This window comes from Rhinopithecus bieti, unplaced genomic scaffold, assembly GCF_001698545.2.
Source record: "Rhinopithecus bieti isolate Rb0 unplaced genomic scaffold, ASM169854v2 scaffold_35615, whole genome shotgun sequence".
Classification (NCBI taxonomy): domain Eukaryota; kingdom Metazoa; phylum Chordata; class Mammalia; order Primates; family Cercopithecidae; genus Rhinopithecus; species Rhinopithecus bieti.
Genome location: NW_016815179.1, coordinates 153,956 through 174,604, shown reverse-complemented (window position 1 = coordinate 174,604; position 20,649 = coordinate 153,956). Strand labels below are relative to the sequence as shown.

Genomic DNA, 20,649 nt, shown 5'->3' with positions numbered 1-20,649 from the left:
AAAAAAAAAAAAAAAAAAAAAAGAAGAAGAAGGAAGAAAAGAAACCACCTCCATATTCATTGGGCTATATTCATTAAATAGAATGTCTTGTTGTTTTCACAGACAGTAAATCTTTTGAAATTCTTTTAATCTTAGGCCACAGAAGCGTCAATGGATCTTATTTGGTCTTGTCAGTGTATAAAGCGTTTACAAACCTAACTAAATATAGAATTAATGGTAGTTAAGCTTTATATTCCTTATATATAGGAGAAGAAAAAAAAAGGACCCCTTTATGCCAGCTTTGAGTTTGGCTTGATTTTTTACGACTTATTTAGAAGCCCTAGGGAATGAGAAAGCCTCTTAATGGAAATACTGACACAGTCTTAAATATAGTGACATGAACAAGAATTCTATGAAGCTGCCTCAGGATGTGACTGACCACTGAAGCAAGTCTGAAATGCACTGAGTATCAGAAAGTCAAATATGATCGATTTGCTGATAAGTATCAGTAGAACGGTAATGCCAAAATACAGAGAATGGCTTTACAAGATCAAAATTTCAGGTTGGTAACTTGTTCTTAACAGGAAAATATCAAAAATGTACGGGATCTTTGCTCCTGCAAATGGAGGAGAGAGAAAGTGTAAAATTTCTGTATGGACTTTCTCCTAGTCTCATATGCAGCTAAAAATAGTCATTCTTAAAAAGTCACAACTTTGACTTGGGGTTCTTGTCAACCCTGACAGTAAGTTGTCAACCCTGACAGTAAAGGTGGCAGCAGGGTTTACATGAGTGGATTTAGATCTGTGCTTTATTTCTTAAGTCTCACCTCCAAGGCTATGTATGGTACTAAGTAAACAATAAATCCCACTACTTAGTGAAGTCAAATTTGTGAAAGCTCCATTTGTTTCTATTTGTCTGTCGGCTATGCTTTTTATTATTTGGTGGATTTTCTTTAAACTAGCTAAATTTTTCCATTTTTCATCCTTGCATCTCTCTGGAAGTTTCTCTTTTACTTGAAAATCGATTTAGTTTCATTTTATTCTTTCTATGTTTTTCTTTTGACTCTCTTAAACATTTCATTGTTTTCAGCTTCATTGTTTAACTTTTTTTTTTTTACTTTACGTTTCTCTTCTTTTAAAACTTTTAAAACCAATTCAAACTTATTCAGGACCCTTCCTCTTGTTCTGTTCACAAACACAGATCAACATATACTTAAGTAAATTTAAATTTTTTTATGATTTAAGGAGCAGACATACTAAATCATCAAAACATGAATTCATTCACTTAAGAAACATTTATAGAGTAAGTACGTGAAAGACACGGTAGTAAGCGCTAGGGGAATTATAAAATTAATACAACACCATTTCAGGGCCTCCAGGAACTCTTAATACATACAAGGCAGTGAGAGCCAGTACCAAAGGAAAGAGATAGGATGCGGCTGCATTTCGGAAAACAACTGCCCACATTCAGCCAAATATGAAATCAGCGTTGCTATCTTTTTTAGGTACCACAATGTAAAAGGACAAAATGTCAGAAGCTAACACAACCCTAAAATATCTGTACAGTTTCTAGGCTAAACTGCCTCATACTTTCGATTTGTTTGTAAGCCATACAGTATGAAAGTGCGAGTCTCAGCATCTATCTACATGTAGGATTTTCAGGCTCTCATGTGATACCAAATAACAAAGAAAACGGAATAGAAAGCCACCCCTGAAGGAGCCAGCACACAGCTCGTGTTGCCAATATTTCTTCTTTTTTCTCTTCTTGTCTGCCATTAATCTCTCAGTTCTTCAAAATGGGTGAAACCCAGGTACAATTGCATTTGGATTTTGTAAGTGAAGCCAGAAAGAAATGTAATTTTCAAACATCAAATTAATTTGAACTTCAGAAAGAATTCACGCCAATGTGTTTTGCTTCTACCATGACTCCTAAATGTTTACTAAGAATCTATGGTATTCCGAATAGTGCTTAAGCTTTTATAATTCTATAGTAAGCCCATGCATATTCAAGGATCAGCATTTGTATAAATCTCATTTTAAAGATTCTGCTTAGAAATAAGTAATTAGAAAAGTTCCCTTTTAAAAGGCTGTCAGGAAGACAAGGCTCGTTATTCAAAGGAGTGAGGGGCAAGTTTCCGATTGTGATTAACCCTGAGGTTACTGACTTGAAAGGGTGGAACAATATAAGAAATACAAGGAAGAGGAAGTTTAGAGAATAGAAAGATCATTAAAGTACCTCTCCAAAGCTGTGCTGAATAGTGTAAGTTTAGAAGAGAAGAAAATTCTCTATTTTTTAAATTGGTCCTTAAATTTCTGCTATCTGGAAATTGGACTTACGTGAAATACCTCATTCCCAGATGGCCTTTGTTAGGTAAGGTACAAGACAAGGAATTGGACAACCTTTCAAGTATCCTTTAAATGTCACTCGCTGGACTGTTGATAGAGGCTTTTATTATTCTCTGCTGGAGTACATCAACAGTCATTTGCATGCCAGGAAAAGAATGTCTGGAATAATCCAAAAGGCAAAGCTTAATTCTTTCACTAAAAGCAAGAAAGTGACAGCACAGAAAGGGAAATAAAATAAGAAAATAAGTGTCCGAGGTAGACTTACTGGTAACAAAAGCCCAAAAGAGAAACCGTGCGTGTGCACCGAGGCACTCAACGCAGGGCCCTTAACACAGATGGCTCTTGATGCCGCCATAAGACTTTTTTTAAGCTACCCCCCAAAACAAAAGTTGAAATGAAGGAAACAGATATTGTCGGGGAATATTCACTGCTCAAAAGATCTGCCAAGGCATCTTTTAAACCTTTCTTCTGGTTCATTTAAATATGGTTTCATGGATAGAGTGGCCAGCACCAAACACAGGCCTCCAGTGAGTCTAAGCCAGAGCCTTCATGGAGTGGCTCTTAATTATCATTTTGCACGTGGAATGAGTGCACATAGGAGCAGCACCTCATATACCAGTGGATTCTGTCCCAGAAGGGTCCTTGTTACATTGGTTGTTTAGAACGGAGAGTACATTTCTCCAAAGAAACCATGCCATAAATTAAGCTTGAAGCCCAGGCAGATCCAATGGTTTATTGAACTCATGAGCATACCTAGATTTTACTACTGATATCAGCTTAAATTCTAAAGTACACAGTGTGCAGGAAGAGAGAGAAAAGAAAAAAGAACATTTTCTCCCCTGAGGGTCATTATGAGCCAAGAAAAAAGGTTTGGAGATGGCAGTTGGACTTGTTATCCTCCCAAACTTTCTACGTCCTTGTTCCTCTTCCCCAGTAACCAAAATGCCTTGTTCTCTCGTTTCGTTCCACGTCTCCAACTGCAGCAGGACATCCAAATGGATCCTACCTCCCAAAGTGTCCCATGCACCAATAAATGACTTCTTCTTTCTCTCAATCAAAATCTTCATTTCTTCCCAGGGATATTCACCTCCGTCAAGCAATGGGAAGTTAGCCCAATTAATTCATACTAACATAGAAAAGACTCCTATCTGCCTAGATGCTTTGGTTTATACCATATGTGCCTAATTAAGAGGGATTTTAGAGAGTTTAACAAGATTAAGTTTAAACATTCAGCCTCTTGGGAGCAGGATAAATTTATGAAGTATATACTGACAGAGCCATGGGGCTCATAGAGCAACCATTCTAATGCAATAGGCTTTTAAAATTTTGTTTATTTATTTTTTTGAGACAGAGTCTCATTCTATTGCCCAGGCTGGAGTGCAGTGGCATGATCTTGGCTCAGTGCAACCTCCACCTCCCAGGTTCAAGTGATCCCCTGCCTCACTCCCCTAGTAGCTGGGATCACAGGCACGCGCCACCATGTCTGGCTAATTTTTTTGTATTTTAGTAGAGATGGGGTTTTGCCATATTGTCCAGGCTGGTCTCGAACTCCTGACCTCAGATGATCCACTGGCCTTGGCCTCCCAAAGTGCTGGGATTACAGGCATGAGCCACCAGGCCTGGCCTGCACTAGGCCTTAATAAACTAATCATCTGTGATCTGTGAAAGGGAAAATGCAACAGGGACTTGTCTTCAAGTCGAGCAAAACAAGAGGGGAACTCCACAGGTTTTATTTCAAGACTTGCCTGATTTACTCATTCTTAGAAACCTCTTTCCTCTTCAGTAGAGAAAGAAATTTCATAGGCTTGGTTCTGAGGGTAAAGTCAAACTCTAATTCAGGTTAGGAAAGGTTCCAGTGAGAATCCACTCTGTAAGGTGGCAAAGATGGTTCCATATGGAGAATTTGAACCCTGGTTCAACAGGAATGGAGGTGGATATTACACTGGGACTCCTTAGCCTGGCACCTCTGAGAGCAGACCAGCTGGAGGCTAGAGGCTTGGAGGTCAGTTTGTAAGGAAATTCACTCAGTCAAACTTCTGAAAATTGACATTCGCTAAGCTCACATGATAAAACATATTATAATTTTAATTTAGATGACTTAATTCAATGGATGACACTGAGTGACTAAATTTCCTTTGAGTATTAATTACATTTAGACGCAATAACCTTAATAATTCTGATCAATTGTAATGGTATAACTACTGCTGTCAAAATGTTTTAACCCATCTGTATTGAGAGTGTGCTATGTACCTGGCATGAAGCCAAAGACTGGATTACAGAGAAATAATGTCTACGTAAAATCAGTAAAAATATGTATGCATTTGCTTTGATGTTTCTAGCAGTATCTTCAATTAGGATTACTACTTTATAATCCACAAGACTTCTGCCCCTAGAATTTAATAAAATAAGTGAAATAAAATTCAGTGATGCATTATCCTTTCTTACACCAACTTTCAACTAGTTTTTTATTTTTTTCTTTGAGACACAGTTTCACTCTGTCACCCAGGCTGGAGTGCAGTGGTATAATCTCCTCTCACTGCAACCTCTGCCTCCTGGGTTCAAGCGATTCTCGTACCTCAGCCTCCCTAGTAGCTGAGATTAGAGGCAACTCCCATCATGCTCAGCTAATATTTGTATTATTAGTGGAGACGGGGTTTCACCATGTTGGCCAGGCTGGTCTCGAACTCCTGATCTCAGATGATCTGCCTGCCTTGGGCTCCCAAAGTGCAGGGATTACAGGTGTGAGTCACCGTGCTCGGCCTCAACTGGCGTTTTGCTTCCATGTATTTAATAAAACTCATGACAAAACAGCCACTCTAACAAAAATGGATGAATAAATGGATAAAGTTCCTTAGCAGCTGGGCGCGGTGGCTCAAGCCTGTAAACCCAGCACTTTGGGAGGCCAAGGCAGGCAGAGCATGAGGTCAGGAGATCGAGACCATCCTGGCTAACACGGTGAAACCCCGTCTCTACTAAAAACACAAAATATCAGCCTGGCGTGGTGGTGGGTGCCTGTAGTCCCAGCTACTCGGGAGGCTGAGGCAGGAGAATGGCGTGGACCCAGGAGGAGGAGCTTGCAGTGAACCGAGATAGTGCCACTGCACTCCAGCCTGGGCGACAGAGACAGACTCCGTCTAAAAACAAAGAAACAAAGAAACAAACAAAAAAGTTCCTTAGCAATAAATTGTAACAAAAACAAATAAATTGTAAAGTGTTCTTTTAAAAAATTTGAAAGTTCAGAATCTTTGTACTACTGTAGCACTGGGGGTGGGGGTGTTAATACAGACTTAGAAAATTTCTATTTAGGTGAGGGAGGAAAGAAAGATATAACCAGATGGAATTGAAAGAATTCAGAAGACGGTTGTATGCCAGAGAAAACCACAGCAGTTGCTCAGAAAGTATTTCTTGAAATCCCCTGTTTTACTATTTATACATGCCTGGTAACCCAGCTACAACTGCAGCAACGCTGTCACTCCATTCCCACAGAAGACAGCCATTGATTGTTTTGATCTGAAACCCAGCAGACCAGTCTTAGGCCACCAGTCTTTCTCAATTCTCCAACCATAAAAACAAATCATTTAGTCTGCCCTTTTTAAGTTGATGCACATGCAGGTAAAACCAGAAGTTTACATGTCTAGGTTGCTTTCTCATTGCTTGCATAACTAAAAAAAAATAAGCTTTTATTTAAAAATAGAATTGGCAAATGAATAGTCCATACATTGGACAAAGTGCCTTTGGAATGCTTTAATAAAAATAAGCCACTGAGACATTTAACTTTCAAAAGAATCAACTACACAGGCATGCTATTCATTCTGGCTTTATATTTTGTCACTTTTGAAATGCATTTTCAGAAGACTCACCACACTAGGAAAATTGCATAGTCATTAACCTATGTTTTTACTAGGCAATGTTAAATATTGTATGAGAAAATATTTTAAATAAAAGATTACCAATTACCAATTACTGTGTCTCATTAAAATTAATGTATTTGTCATTTTTTTGTATTTGCCTATGCACATTTGTACTGTTTTAACTGTANTGTCTCATTAAAATTAATGTATTTGTCATTTTTTTGTATTTGCCTATGCACATTTGTACTGTTATAACTGTATTATAGTGTTCCCACAATTTTGAATTGTTTTTCAATTAATACTACATTATAAATATTTCTCAGGTATTTTCATAGTATCAGTATTATAAATAAAGATTTTGACTTTTATGGAGTCTTAATCTGGTTTGGAAATAAGATAACATTTACATTTTTAAAAAATTTGATATTTTTATACATTCCAGAAAAATGCATAAAACACAAGCATTAATTCTTCAAAGTTTGAAAAAAAAATGGATGAATTAAGTCATGTGTTTTGGGAATTGGATTGACCAAAAATCTTAATTTTTCGTGAGTTATTGGCCATTTAAAACTTTTCATGTTTATGAACTTTTGTGTGGAGAATGCCAATTTATTTAAATACACATTTACATATAGTATATTGCGAAACAATTGTGTGTAGTACTTCATCATAATTTTTTAAAACCTTTTTTGTTTAATAACTATTTATTGATTGCTGTTTCCTTCCTTTGTAATTTCCAATTTTAATTTGTGTCTATTTTTGCTTGTTTAATTTATTTTTTTCAGCTTATTCATTTTCAGCTTTCCATTTGATCTTTTTTGTTTTATTTTATTACTTTTTTTCAATTATCTGTATTTGAACAATGTGATTTCCTTTCTCGAAAAATAAACATTCATAAAACTCTGAATTACTTTCAAGTTCTCTGGTTAAAATAGTTAGATGTTAATATGTAGTATCTTCATTTTCTTTTTTCTTCTTTTGCAACAGGGGCTCCCTCTGTTGCCCAAGGCTAGTGTGCAGTGGCACGATCACGGCTCACTGCAGCCTTGATCTCCTGGGCTCAAGCAGTCCTTCCACCTCAGCCTCCCAAGTAGCTGGGACTGCAGGTATGCACCACCATGCATGGGTAATTAGAAAAAAAAATTGTAGCAATGGGGGTCTCACCATGTTGCCTAGGCTTGTCTCAAACTCCTAGGTTCAAGGAATCCTCTTGCCTCTGCCTCCCAAAGTGTTGGGATTACAGGCATGAGCCACAATGCCCAGCTTCATTTTCATTATTGGCTAAATTTCCTTTTTTCTTCTTCCTAGATCCAATTATTGTTTACAAGACGATTTCTGTATTTCTGAGTGTTTAGAGTTTGTTTTTATTGTTAGAGTTGGTGATGCAAAGAGAAAATGAGGTTGATTTAAGTCTTTAGAAATGTATTGCTATTTTCTCTGAATCTTTGTAGATCATTTGTCTCATATATATTTGTAGACATTTGAAAATCAGATTGCTGGTGAAATGATCTACAGGGTATATTAACAGAGCAACTTTAGATTTCTTAATAAAGCCCCACTGTTCACAGACCAAGCTTCTTGATATTATGAAGAAAAGATGTAGTAAAATGTGTATAGTTTATATCATAGGGCCTAGCATACCGTAACTACTGTATACATGATTGGTAGTAGGAGGGATAATAATAGTGACTACAGTAGTGATGTTCTTCCTATCTTTTGTGCAGACTCAGAGATCTGGAGGAGAGTACCTACTATGTGTTCTTGGTCTGGGTTTTCTTATCTGTGATGTAATGTCCCTGTTCTAGATGCTTTCTGAGGTTATTTCCAGCTCTAATAGTCTAAATCCTATTTGCTGGCATTTTCAGGACCCAGACTCTGTCTACACCAGATGTAGATGTAGGTCATGCATATTCCTTGTTCGAAAGTCACCTCATACACTTCTTAAGAGCAAACCTCTCTGGGAACTGAAGTCAAGATAGAAATTTTTACCAAACCTACTACTCTAACTGAAAGTTTTGGACAGGTTGGAATCAATTCTTTATTTCTGGAAGGAAAGTAAAATTTTAAAAGCTATCTTTCAGCCCTGCTTATGCTTTTCAGGAATGAGAGTAAAATTTCCAGAGCAATGGAAGCCAGACCTATACCTTTCTTTCACAAAAGCTTGGCACCTCTATTAATTTGTTTTCATTTACCATCACTATTTAGCAATCAAAGCATTTAACAGAAAAGACAAAATACAAAGTATTTGCAGGACTGGCCACAATCTGGCACTATCCTCTATTATGAATTATTTATAAAAGCCAGTATATACCTCCCCTAAACATTGTTATTATGAAGATTAAAATTATCATTAAGAATGAAAATTTTCCATCTTGAGTTAATTTTGTATAAAACAAAGCGAAAATATTAAAAAATTATAATTAAAAAATAGAAAAAGAATAAAACTTCTTGTCCTTAATACGAAAACTGAAAATTTCTCAATAAGACCATAATCTACTAACAAATGTATCCATTGGCAATTATAAACAAAACAAAAGCTTTGAAACTGAATTATGGGCAATATGTGAATAATCTGATGCCTTTATACCTGTCAAAATAAACCCCTCTGATGCAGTTTTCATTGTGCTTTAAAAAGGTATCACAGGAATTACTACAGAAAACATGGGCTTACCTGTACGATAGACAAAGTTGCCTTCGGTTTCTGAGGACGATGGAGACACTAATTCTTCCTCAAATTCATTGGAGCTAAAAGATCCCGAGTGGTTTCTTTGCCTTGTTTTTCCCATCATGGTAGTGTTCGTGGCCATGACATGTCTCAAAGAGTCATTAAGGTAACGGTTCAACAAGCTGCTCTTGTATTTGGGGGGTGCCACGTAGTCCTCACTGGCCTGTGACTCTGGCCTCACTCCTGCTTTGATGACCGAGCTCTCACTTTTAATCACGGGATGGTGAACTGGGGTATTATAGCCCCCTTCGTTCATGTGGTTTCTTGGAGGATTTTCTCCATCTACAATGGAACAGTATCACTAAGTAGGATGGTATGTATACTTTCCCCCAGCCACCCAACTCTTATATTTAATCCTTTAAAATATATAAAGGAAATATATTTAAAGTATATAAAATTATCTTTGATATTCAAGATCAATTTTTAGGCAATGAAAGCAAATATTTATGTCATCTCTCACTTATGGTATTTTAATTTTAATGAATTTCACTGAATATGTTATTCTGACATATGGTATATCTATAAACAAGAGGAAATGGCCATCATTCCTTTGGTCATTTATAGTATTATAAAAATGAAGTTACTTCATGCAATAAAAAAGAACCATTATAGCACCATCATATTTTGTGAGAGCAACCTTAAAAATAGCAATTATGGTGAACTTGCTATAGAGGCAAAACAAAGGAAGCAAAATAAAAATATTAACAAACCTTCAGAACACGAGTCATCACTGCTTACGCTAAGCCGTTCAGCATTGCCTTGAACATACTTGTTGTATAACTTTATTCTCAAAGCCCAGCTTAAATCTGGCTGTCGAACGGTATTCTTAAGCCGACGTCTTGCATTAGCAAACCAATTTGACACCTAAAACGGTATTATTTTTCAATTAACAAAACTTAAAAACATTATCCATGGTGCAATTATTTTCTCACAAAGGAGCTAAGCCTCTCTCAGCACCTCTGATCATTAAATATTCTTAGGACATAAGAATACTGGACATTCATATCCATTCATTCATTCGACAAACATGTTGCTTACTACAGACACTGAGTGTATTTGTGGAATAAGGAAAAATGAAGAGGCCTTGACCTCAAAACATTCTAGTAAGAGAAAAGTCCAGTCAGAGAAGTAGGAGGGTATACAAATAGCTAATATAAGAAAGAATGTGATGAATGGCATATCAGACATTAAAATGATACAGGAGTCCAAAGGAAAGAGGGGTTACTTTCATATGTGACTCCAGCCTTTTTGAGGAATTTAAGTGAAGCTTTGAAGAAGGTCCAGAATAGGTCAGGTTGAGAGGGAAGGGAAGTGCATTCCCAATAAAGAGGACACAGGAACAAATGGAAGTGAAATTCCAGAGAAATTGTAGGGGCTGAGGAAGAGGGAAGAGTTAAAGATGACCTTGAGTCAGCAAACCTGTGTAACCAAGAGAAAGGTAGTGCATGTGGGGAACGAGATAAAACTTTTTGAGGAGAAAATGATGTGTTTGGCTTGGGCAATGTCTAGTTTGAGGTGCTAATACTGGTGACATGTCTGGTAAGAAAATAAAAGTGGTATCTGAGATTGAAGGGAGGGGATGACCAAATTCAAGAGGAAAAGGCACAGAGGTAATTATCAAAGTTGCAAGAGTAGAAAGAATGAAAGCAGGGTCAAAGACCAAGCTTTGGAAACCATTAGAGATGAAAAAGGTGGGACCTGTTTGCTTCCAAAAGACGAGCTAGCAAAACAAGCAGAGGCAGAGCCATCGGTGAAGAGGAGGAAAATAAACCAAAGAACTCCTCACTTTAAGCTAAAGGTCAAGTGTTGCTTAGACAAATAGTTGAAGGCAAAGAAAGAAACATTTCAAGACAAAGAAAAGATACTTTCATTCTTTTTTTGAAGATGCTACTGGATTTGATACTTGAGGTTTCTTCTAAAATATCAGGTTATCATCAGTGCAGAGATTTTTAGAAACTCAAAAGGGCAATACTTGCCTTTAAAAGAATGAAACATGGGAAGAGAATTAAGTCTTTCTGCCAGTTTGGTCCAGAACATGACCAAACTGAGGAATTTAAGCTAGGCTTTGAAGAAAGGCCAGATTACTATAATGGTTTGTGTGGCAGTGTTTGTACTGGAAATTTCTCCTTTTTTTTTTTTTTCTAGATTTATACCATAAATAAACATTTTTTGTGCATTACTCAAATCCTTATTATTCTACTTTTAAAAAACCCTCAAATTATACTTTTTCTCCCTGTCCTCGTGGGTAAACACATGGTGGGTTTCCCATATGTATTTAATATTCAATATAGTCAGTATTACCCTCTTTGTACCTGAAGCAATGATAGTCATCCTTTCAAATTTATATGCAATGACATATTATCTCACTATGGCATTTCAGAAGTCAGTTTTCATCAACACTTCTTCCTGCTAAGCTATGTTACTATTACTATGATTCAGTCTGGCTTCAAATTCTCAGTCTGAATTCAAATTCTCAGTCCTTCCCATTCTCAACAGACAGACAACAAAATTACTGAGTGACTATTGTACTTTAGCCATGGTGTTAAGTTCTAGGAATGAATAAGCTTTGTCTTCTGCACTCCCAGAAGGACTAGCAGAAAAGAACTACACATAATTAACTGGGATACACCGGTGAACATTAGCTGTGGAAGCACAAGGAGCCTGATCCCTTTCTTCATGAAATTTCTCAAACTTCCCTTGGATTCTTCAACTCACTGTCAAAATCTTTATCCAACTACTTTATCCAACTATACTACTAACTGGGAATTTGAAAACATTTCTCTTTCTAACTCCCCTCTCTTCCATTCTGTTCTCTTAAATGGATCTTAGCAACTATCATCAAATTCAAGAACTGATGCACCATTTTGATTTAATCACTTCACTTCTTCAAATCCTCATAAATGTCCTGTTATCCCATAATCACCATACAATGGAAAAGGACCTGGCTTCCTGTTCTGAATTTGCCAAAACCATGCGGTATGAATTTGGATACGTCATTCAACTTTACTGAACTTTGAATCCTTCATCTCTAAAATGGATTTGATGGTTCCTAATATCCTTGTTAGCTCTAAAAATTAAGATGGGCGAATACAGCCCAAGTTGCCCTACAGCAATGTTAATTTCTTTTATACTAGGTACTAATCTCCCTCTGTTGACCAGTACTGTCTCCAGCAAGAGTGTTTTTGTCCTTCTTTGCTCCTTTCACACAGAGTACAACCTGCAACTTCCCCTAGATCATTCATATTTACTAGAATTCAACTCCAAAACATTTTTGTAACTTTCTTTACTAAACAGGATATAATTCAGACTAACCTTAAATCTTCACACAGCAACCACACATAGTGCAGTGTAAAATCCAATTCTTATGAAACTCTTCTTATAATGAAAATGCAATGGCCTTCTAATTTTAAAAAAAGTAATACACTATCCTTCTAACAGACAAAAATGGGGGAACATTTAAATGATTTAAATGTCATAGGGGATTAACTAACTTTTTATACATAGGAGTCTTATCTCTTTTATGTTTTATATACTCATAGTCTTTTATTTTTTACCATATTATAATAGTTATACATTAGGTGATTTTCCAGAAAGGTTTGCTGATGTCTAATATAGACTGTTTCAAAACTGATTTCATAAATTGACCACCATCCAATCTGGTAATATATGTATTCTGCTGGGGTTTTTTGTTTTGTTTTTTTTCAGTACAACCTAACAGATAGATACACTCCAAGGTCTTTAATGTGTATTTGCAGTAGGTCTTGCAAACAGCAAATAGCTGGTTAACAAATTTGCATATTCTTGTTTTGCATTTCTTTCTTGATGAATTAATGCAAATTCCATCTGTTTCACTGAAGGTAAAAATATCGGTTCAAATTTTCTACTTTTAATCTACTATGGATTCCTTCGGGTTGTCATTCATATTCTCTTCAAATTGTATTTTACACGAAACAGATCTCCTTACCAAGGATAGGTTCTGGAACAGAATTTTAATGTCAAACTGAATGCTATATGTGTATATATGTATAGATGTTTGGGCCTCTAAGCTTTCACTATAAAATATGGGAGATAGTTAGATATGACTAATTTATATAATTATATTTTATATTGGTATCTATCTGTCTATCTATCTCCCATATTTTATAGTGAAAGATTAGAGGGCCAACCATCTAGAAGCTGGGAGGGAAAACTAAATAATATTCATCCTACTTTAACAAAAGTGTTTACATTCATCATGTTGACAAAGCAATTGTTATAGTACACCCAAAGGGATAAACTGGCATCTGTCCATCTTTGAGCACACTGAATTAACAAACTTCTGAGCTATTCAACTGAAATATTGAGCATTTCATTCCCACACCATGTAATATAACACTTGGAATAATGAATAAGGACCGATCTGAGATTTTGTTGAATATTTAACAGTTGTTAGAAGCCTTATAGCTGATAACAGCATATATATCTCAGCAGGCACACTCAGTACCAACCAAAAACAGAGTTATGTCAACAGTGGAGACAGAATCTTGGAACATAGCAGTTTTAACAAATCATATGTGGACAGATCACAGGAATATGAGACTTCCATTATTAGAGGAGGAAGCATTAACATCTACTCATTGTTCCTTGCTAAGTTCCATATCCTGCAATAATACAAACCCCAATCACATACCATTTTATACTATTCCACAACAAAGCTGTTTATATTCAGAGTGTATTTCTATAGCATTTGAACAATGATCAGCCATAGGATCAGACACAAGATCCATTGGTAATTCTATACATTTTAATTTTTTCCATTTATCACTTTAAAGCTTCAGAAACCAGCTTCATTAATAATAAAATTTGAAATAATTATACAGTTGTCATTTATTATTATAAAAGTTATTTTACCCCACTGAAAATTACATGTTTTGTGCATTTTATTTTCTGAGGACTAGTGTAAGAGAAAAAAAGTGTTTTGAATGAAAATTTCATGTAAAGCATATTTTAAAATGTAATAGCCTCACCAAGATCTAAATGTAAAAAGCATTTTTATTTGTATTTGAACTATCATTACAGGTGGCAAATAATTTTAAAATTACAACTACTTTGTATTGCAACTCAACAAAAGTACTACGGGTAAGAAAGTTTAAATGGCTCTTCCTAATGACAAATGCATACTCATAATTTAAAAAACGTCCTAAAACATTTTGTCATAAATGGTTCTTTTGCTTTTCTGTATGAAAGAATAGCATTATTAATATTAAAGCTCTATATCAACCAAAAATAACCTAGTCTTTCATTGCTGACATCCACTGTGAAATATTTCAATAACTCTATTAAATTAGTGTATTTTAAAAAATTAAAATAAGATTACTTATTAAACAAATTTTAACATTAGGTTATTTATTTTCATAAGGTCAGGTTTTTCTGGACCGGATAATTTATTTAGAAACTACTTGGTAAATCACTAAAGATTCATAGTTCTTGCTTAAACAGTATTAAGCCAAGAACATAAATAATTTTCCCCTCCACTGCTGCAGCAAATCACTATTAATTACCATTTTGCCTGATAATATGGAAAGAAACAGATGTTTTGTATATATTATATCTGAAAATAGCAGATTACATATTTCTGTATTTGATAGCCTGACTTATAAGTCAAACTTTCACACCTTGTCAACAAACTTTCCAGTAATTCCCTAAAGGGAAATTTAAATACTCCAGGAAGGCAATTTCTTATTTTATTTTATCACTAGTTTCCTTTTTTTTTGGACTCCTGCTACTGTAATTAGGTGGAATGGCCAAATTTTCACAATCGTTAATTGCTTATTGTAATGTGGCAAAAGTTCTCATCCTGATGTGCTCCTCCTTCCTCTTCTTTCTGAATAATTTTTTTTGCCTGCTTGCATGTAGAAAAGGTTCAGGAACCACCTATTTTTTTTTTAAAAAATGTGACATGATGGGAGGAGCAATTTGATCTGGAATTTTTATTTCAGGCTCTGTCTTTTTACTGACACAACTGCCCCAAGTCTTGGTTATGTCAAGTGTTAAAATCTCTGATAGTAATGCCTACAACATCGGTGGGTTTTGTGAACAGTAAGATTCAGTTTTGACCAAAAGCCTAGTTTCAATGGTAAAGTCGCTGGTTCACCAGAGGAACACACAAACTTTGCCACCATTTCTCCACACTGGCAAGTAACCCAACCAATCTGAATCTGCCTCCTCTTCCTTTAAGGGCCAGCAAGAAAAGCCATTCAGGAGCAAAATGCTGTTCGATGGCAGCAAATGTTTTTTAGGGATGCTTCCTTAAAAAAAAAAAAAAAAAAAAAGTTTTTCGGGGGGTGGGGAGTGGGGTGGGTGTTGATCCAAACACCATTTCTTATCTTTCTATCCCCTACTCCTAGCTGTCAGTAATGGTAATTTTGAAAGTTACTCTGTACCTGAGCTTTAATACTTGGCCTTAATATGGAGTGTCACACTGCACGGTTCTCAAAGTGGGGTTCCTTCCTAGCCTCAGCTTCAGCAACACCTGGGGCCTTGTAAGAGATGCAAATGATGGTCTCACCCCAGACCTGTTGAATCCGAAACTCGGAGGTGGAGTCTAGCGATTTGTGTTTTAAGCCCTCCAGGCGATTCTGATGCTCACTAATGTTGAAAATCACCGCAGATGGCATCATCTGGATTCATCTATATGTGGCTCTTGAATCCAGATTCCCAGTTACCTTCTCATAAGTCTGCAGTTGACTTTTCACTTCCCTCCCTGACAGCGCTTCCTGCATTCCTTCCTGCACGGAGCATCTGCACTGAACTGAGGGATGAGGGTGAGAAGTAATTCAGAAACTCCCACAGCCCGGCTGCATCCCTCTCCAGGTAGAAGTGCCACGTGGGGAGCCTCACGAACCCTAAGCGTGCCCGCTCTTCAGCCCGTCGCCGGGAAACGGATCAAGGGGTTAATGAGTCCTGATTACCTGCACTAGCGTCATCTGCGAGCCGAGGGCCAAGAGTATCTTCTCGGTCTTGGTGGGATACGGGTTGTCACGGTGCTTGTAAAGCCACTGCTTGAGGGGCCGCGCCATGTCTTGCAGGGCCTGCCGCTTGTGCCTCACCTTCCCGCCATTCTGCCGGGCGCTGGGACATAGGGAGAGGAGGATGCCCTGGTGAGCGACGCGATTGCCCGCCCGGCCCCTCCACGTACCGGCCGAGCCCGAACCCCACATCCAAGCTGCGCAGTCCTGCCTTGCGCCCCTGCTCTGCGCGCGCCCAGAGTTTGGGAGAGGCAGGAAGTGGGAGCCTCAAAGTTTCTGGATGGGGAGGTCATTTCGCTAGGTTTATCTTGAGTTGGGGGATATTTTGAACTCAATACCCCAAGGTTAGAGGTTTAGGAGACGAAGGTCGAGTGATTTGAAGAAAACGGCTATTCCAGTCGCGGATCTGGGGAGCGAGGCTAACTGCTACCCTTCCCTCGCCCGCTGGCGCCGCGCCCTCGAGTGACCCTGGCCTGGCAGGCCTGGCAGGGTATGTGGCTGGCTCTCGAAACTTTCCTCGGGGATCTCTTGTCTGCTCCCAGAGGCTTTCCGTCGCTTGTGGTCAGGGGAAAGGTCGCCGACTGGACAGAGGGAATAAAGCAAAGGAGCACTGCCTCCCCCGCTCTCTTTAAGCTCTGTATTTCCTTTAATCTTTTAGGAAAAGGGGGAAACTTTCCAAAGGAGGCAGTGGTTTGTGGAGGAAGCCTGCAGAACCCAAAAACACTGTCGGGCCGTTTCCCGACTAAGGGAGGGTTAAAAGTACGGCAAGCTCTGTCACATCAGGTAAAATAAAAAGACCTCAGGAAAAGCATATTCAAAGGAGGAGGAGGCAGAGGCAGCCACGAGCCTGGAGCCCGGAGCCTGGAGCCCGGAGCCTGGAGCCCAGAGCCTGGAGCGTGGCCTGGGGCGATGCGCTCCCGCACCGGTCCGGGAGGTGTCGCGCGCGGCCGCCAGCGCGCCCAGCCGCTCCCCGAGGCTTGCGCGCCTGCGCCGGAGCCTCCTGGGTTTCTGCCTCTTTAAACACTTTGAAATGCAATTCCACCCGAAGCGACTGGTAGTAACATTTTGACGAAACCGAATCTCTATTTTACTAAGCAGCGACGCCGCAGAACAAGCAGCTGATGCAATCGTTCAGGTGGAGGCGGCCAGGACTGCCACCCCTCCCCAGCGGGGCGCCCGGGAAGCCGCCGGGATCCGGCCGGGCATAGCCTGCCCTCCACTCACCGGCAGTCTGAGCGGCTGGCCCACCCGCAAGCTGCCGCCCCCCAGCATCCCCCTCATCCCGCTAAACCCAAAGCCTGTCCCGCAGGCCCGGAGCCTCCCCCTCCGGGTTCGCTGCGGGCCCCGCCGAGCTGCGCGGGCGCCCGGGACTCCCTGCGGGGGGCGACCTTCCCGACTCCTTGGGCCAGGCGAGCCGCGGGGCCCTGGCGAGGGGCTGGGGTGACCGAAGAGAAGTTCGCGGAGCCTGAGCCGGGACTCCCCAACTACTTGGCTTCGCCTGTTTCTCTGCACCCAGCTCAGTCCTTTTTCCTCGCCCTCAGCCGCGAACCGGCACCCGCAGTCCGGAGAGGGGCAAATAACCCCCAAATCCGATGTCCAGGCAGCGAGGACCGAGGGGCAGCTCCTGGCGCCCTCAGTCTCCACCAAGCTCTTTGGAGCTGCCCCGACGAATTGATCCCTCATGTTGTGAGATAGGAGCCCGTTAACATGAGAACGCGCGAGCCCTGGAGAGGCAGACCTGCACACCCAGGGAACTCCGGGCCCTTTGCCCCCAACCCGCCCGCGTTGCCGCGGGACCCCAGCACAGCTCACCGCCCCCTCCCCCCGGGAGTGCGCTTACCCTGTCCTCCGGTGTCTCAGGCCGAGGTTGTCCTTGAGGGGCGGGCCGTCGGGAATGCCCACCTCGGGGCGGGCGTGAGGACTGTCCAGGACACTGCTGTAGGGCCGGCCACCCCGCTCCCGCTCTTGGGCGCCTCCGTCCTCAAACAGCACCGCACCGCTGAGCTTGTTGAAGACGATGGTGTTCATGGTGCCGGGTGGCAGGGACACGCTGCGCGGCCGCAGAGCCTCGGGGCTTGGCCGCCGGGAGCTCCGCAGCAGGGCTCGGCTTCTAGAAGAGGAAGGTGCATCTCGTTACTTACTGGCTGAGAGTGCTTAGACCCCTGCAGGTCCTGGGCCTTGAACTTGGCCGGGTCGCCGGGCTGCAGAGCCGAGGGGAGGAGCGGCGCCGCCGCAAATGGCAGGGACCCTGCGGCTCTCCCCAGTTGGCTACACGCCCCCGCCCCTGCAGGCTCCCCGGACAGGTACTTGCCTTCTTCTTTGCCTGGGCGATCGATCCCCCCATCCCCTCACTCCCCAGAACTACAACCGAGAATCATTCACCCGCAGAGGCAAAGGAAACGAATTCCCAAACGAGCCTCTGGGTTTCAGTTTGTGTCTGGGAGAGGCATACTCCGGACTGCGGAGCCGGGACCGGCGTGAGGCCGCGCGTGGTTCTTCAATCACAGCAGAAGACTAAAGCCTCTGGGAGCCCCAACTCGGGGCGTCAGGAGGGACTGGATGGAAGGGAAGAGTTGGGGTAATGTGCCAACCGCATCCGCAAGGCCCAGTTCATGAGTCCCAGGCCATACCGGAATTTGGGGGATTTTCGTGTTTTCTAGATCGTGGATGGTTTGGTTGAAACCCCCGCATCTTCTGTCCGATAAGGTCCCCCGGGGTGAGATTGGGTTCAAGGACAGGGAAAAGTTAAGTGGTGTCAGGACGAAAGCACCACTTCTCCCGCTTCTCGCCCCGAATCTTCCTATCATCCCCCAACGCGCCCCCGGGACGTGCATGGTCCTAAGGTCCAAGGCGCCAGGACCCAGGTCCCGAGAGCCCTCAATCAGTGCCATTCTCTTCCGCAGCACGGGTGTCAGTCGTGGGCTCGGAGCCCCTTGACACTCGCCCCTCTCTGGGGTCTCCGGGGACCCTTTCAGAGGCTGTAAAGGTGTCAGAAGCCCAGGTCAGGAGGCAGCTTGGTCTGCGCACCTCCCGGGCTGCGGCTGCCACTGTCGGGGAGAGCCAGCAGCTCACCTCTGGGGTCGCGGAGACCCTGAGCCTTTGCCTGCCGCGCACGGGCGTCAGGGGCAAGTCCGCGCGGCCGCGGAGCCGCAGAGTTACAGCCCCAGGGCGCGCGGCCGCCCTCGCCCGCCCCATCTCCCCGCCTAGCGCCTCGGGACAGCTCCCGTTTCCTCCGAGCGGCCTCCGCTTCGCTGCCAGCGCCCCCTTTGCCCGTCCAGTCGCGGCATGGGCTGCTACTCCACTAACACACGCACGCGCGCATACACACACACACATACACACACACACATACACACACACACCCCCTCTGCCTCGCCGAGTGCCCACACTCGCCAACACCCCCGCCCCGCCCTCCGGCCACCGCAGCAGAGGCCACGCGTGACATTTAGGACTGTGGCCACCGCGATCAAACTACCGCTACGGTCTGTGTTAGTAGGGAAGTGAAGTAAGACCTCTGCTGGATGCCGCGTGTCCCCTAGGACTGCGTCCTCCCGCGCAGACAGGTACGTGCCTGGGGTATGCACACAGCCTCGGCAGTAAGTGTCAAAGAGAATTTCCGCGCTCGCAGCCCCTGTTCTACAGTCAAGACTAGCGTTGCTGTTTTCTTTTAATATCAGTGCCCTTGGGGATGTGCGTTCATGCTGCTTTATTTGTACAAGCCACCCTTCCCTGGCCCGGCCTTCTCCGCACCACCCCAGTGCGTCCTCCTAGATGCGACGACGTGTTTTTCCTAGCGAAGTCATCACGAGGTTAGCCACCTCGGACCCTTCCCCGGCAGCCCCAAGCCCACGCAGAGATCGCAGACACAGACAACCGGCGCGCTTTAGGTCTGCAGGCAGCAGGCTCAGAGGCAAGCGATGGCAAAGGTCCGAGCGCCGTCCTGTCGCAAGGGGTCCGGGGGCGTGTGAACCACACTTCCTGACCCTCCCAGGACTCCCGCGCGCGGCCACCCGCGCCTCTTCTCGAATCACTTACCCGGATTCACTCCAGACTGTGGCCGGGGAGGTCACTCCCTGCAGAAGTGTCCCCCTCCCCCCAACGCCGGCGAATAATTTTAAAGCGAAGGAGGCGCGGCCAGGTGGGCTCCCAGTCTCCGCGCAGGCCCTTGGGTCAGGCTTGGCCGCCACCCGAGCGCGTCTCCACCAGACCTTGGAGGGAAGTTGGGGGAAGGGCGGGGAGAGCACCAGCGCCCAGGGCACAGTGAAGGTGGGGCGCAGGGGCCAGAGCGAGCCTGGCGTTCCCCGGCAGCCGGCTGGGACTCGGCGACGCGGGGGCTGTACCTGTGGCTGCGGGGCCGGCGGCCGGCTGCAGGGCGGCTGGCTCTCCCGCCTCGAGACTAGGCGCACTCCCATCCCCGCCGCATGTTCTCCACGCGGGCTCCGGCGCGCTCACCACCGCCACCGCTGTCGTCTCGGCTTTATTTACCCAGCCCGGCGCGCGCGGCCCGGGAACAGGAATAGCGAGGCCTTCTCATGTTTCCTGACTGCGCGGCCCAGCCGGCGAACATCCTGCGGGCGCAGTATCCACGTTCCCGGGCGGGTGAGAGGAAGCGTCCGCGCCCGCCCGGCCGCGGGGGCTGCTGTTAACCCCTAGCAGAGTAGCAGCTGCCGGGGAGCCCCGGGCCCGCCGAGTCCTGCGGAGCCGGGCGCGGCTCCCAGATCCGCCGGCCTCGCAGTCGTGGA

The 20,649-nt window shown here is 42.9% G+C and overlaps 1 protein-coding gene across 1 annotated transcript in view; it reads right to left on the bottom strand.

Moving 5' to 3' along the window:
* MKX (mohawk homeobox) overlaps positions 1–20,390 on the bottom strand; it is an 81,283-nt gene extending 60,893 nt beyond the window's left edge. Inside the window, exons 1-5 of the mRNA XM_017853009.1 lie at positions 20,248–20,390; positions 17,748–18,017; positions 15,851–16,010; positions 9,611–9,764; positions 8,847–9,182 (exon numbers count right to left, since the gene is read on the bottom strand). Of these exons, the coding sequence (XP_017708498.1) occupies positions 8,847–9,182; positions 9,611–9,764; positions 15,851–16,010; positions 17,748–17,935 (838 nt within the window). The 5' untranslated portion in view covers positions 17,936–18,017; positions 20,248–20,390. The remainder of the gene's footprint in view (positions 1–8,846; positions 9,183–9,610; positions 9,765–15,850; positions 16,011–17,747; positions 18,018–20,247) is intronic.
* Positions 20,391–20,649: the final 259 nt, after the last annotated feature.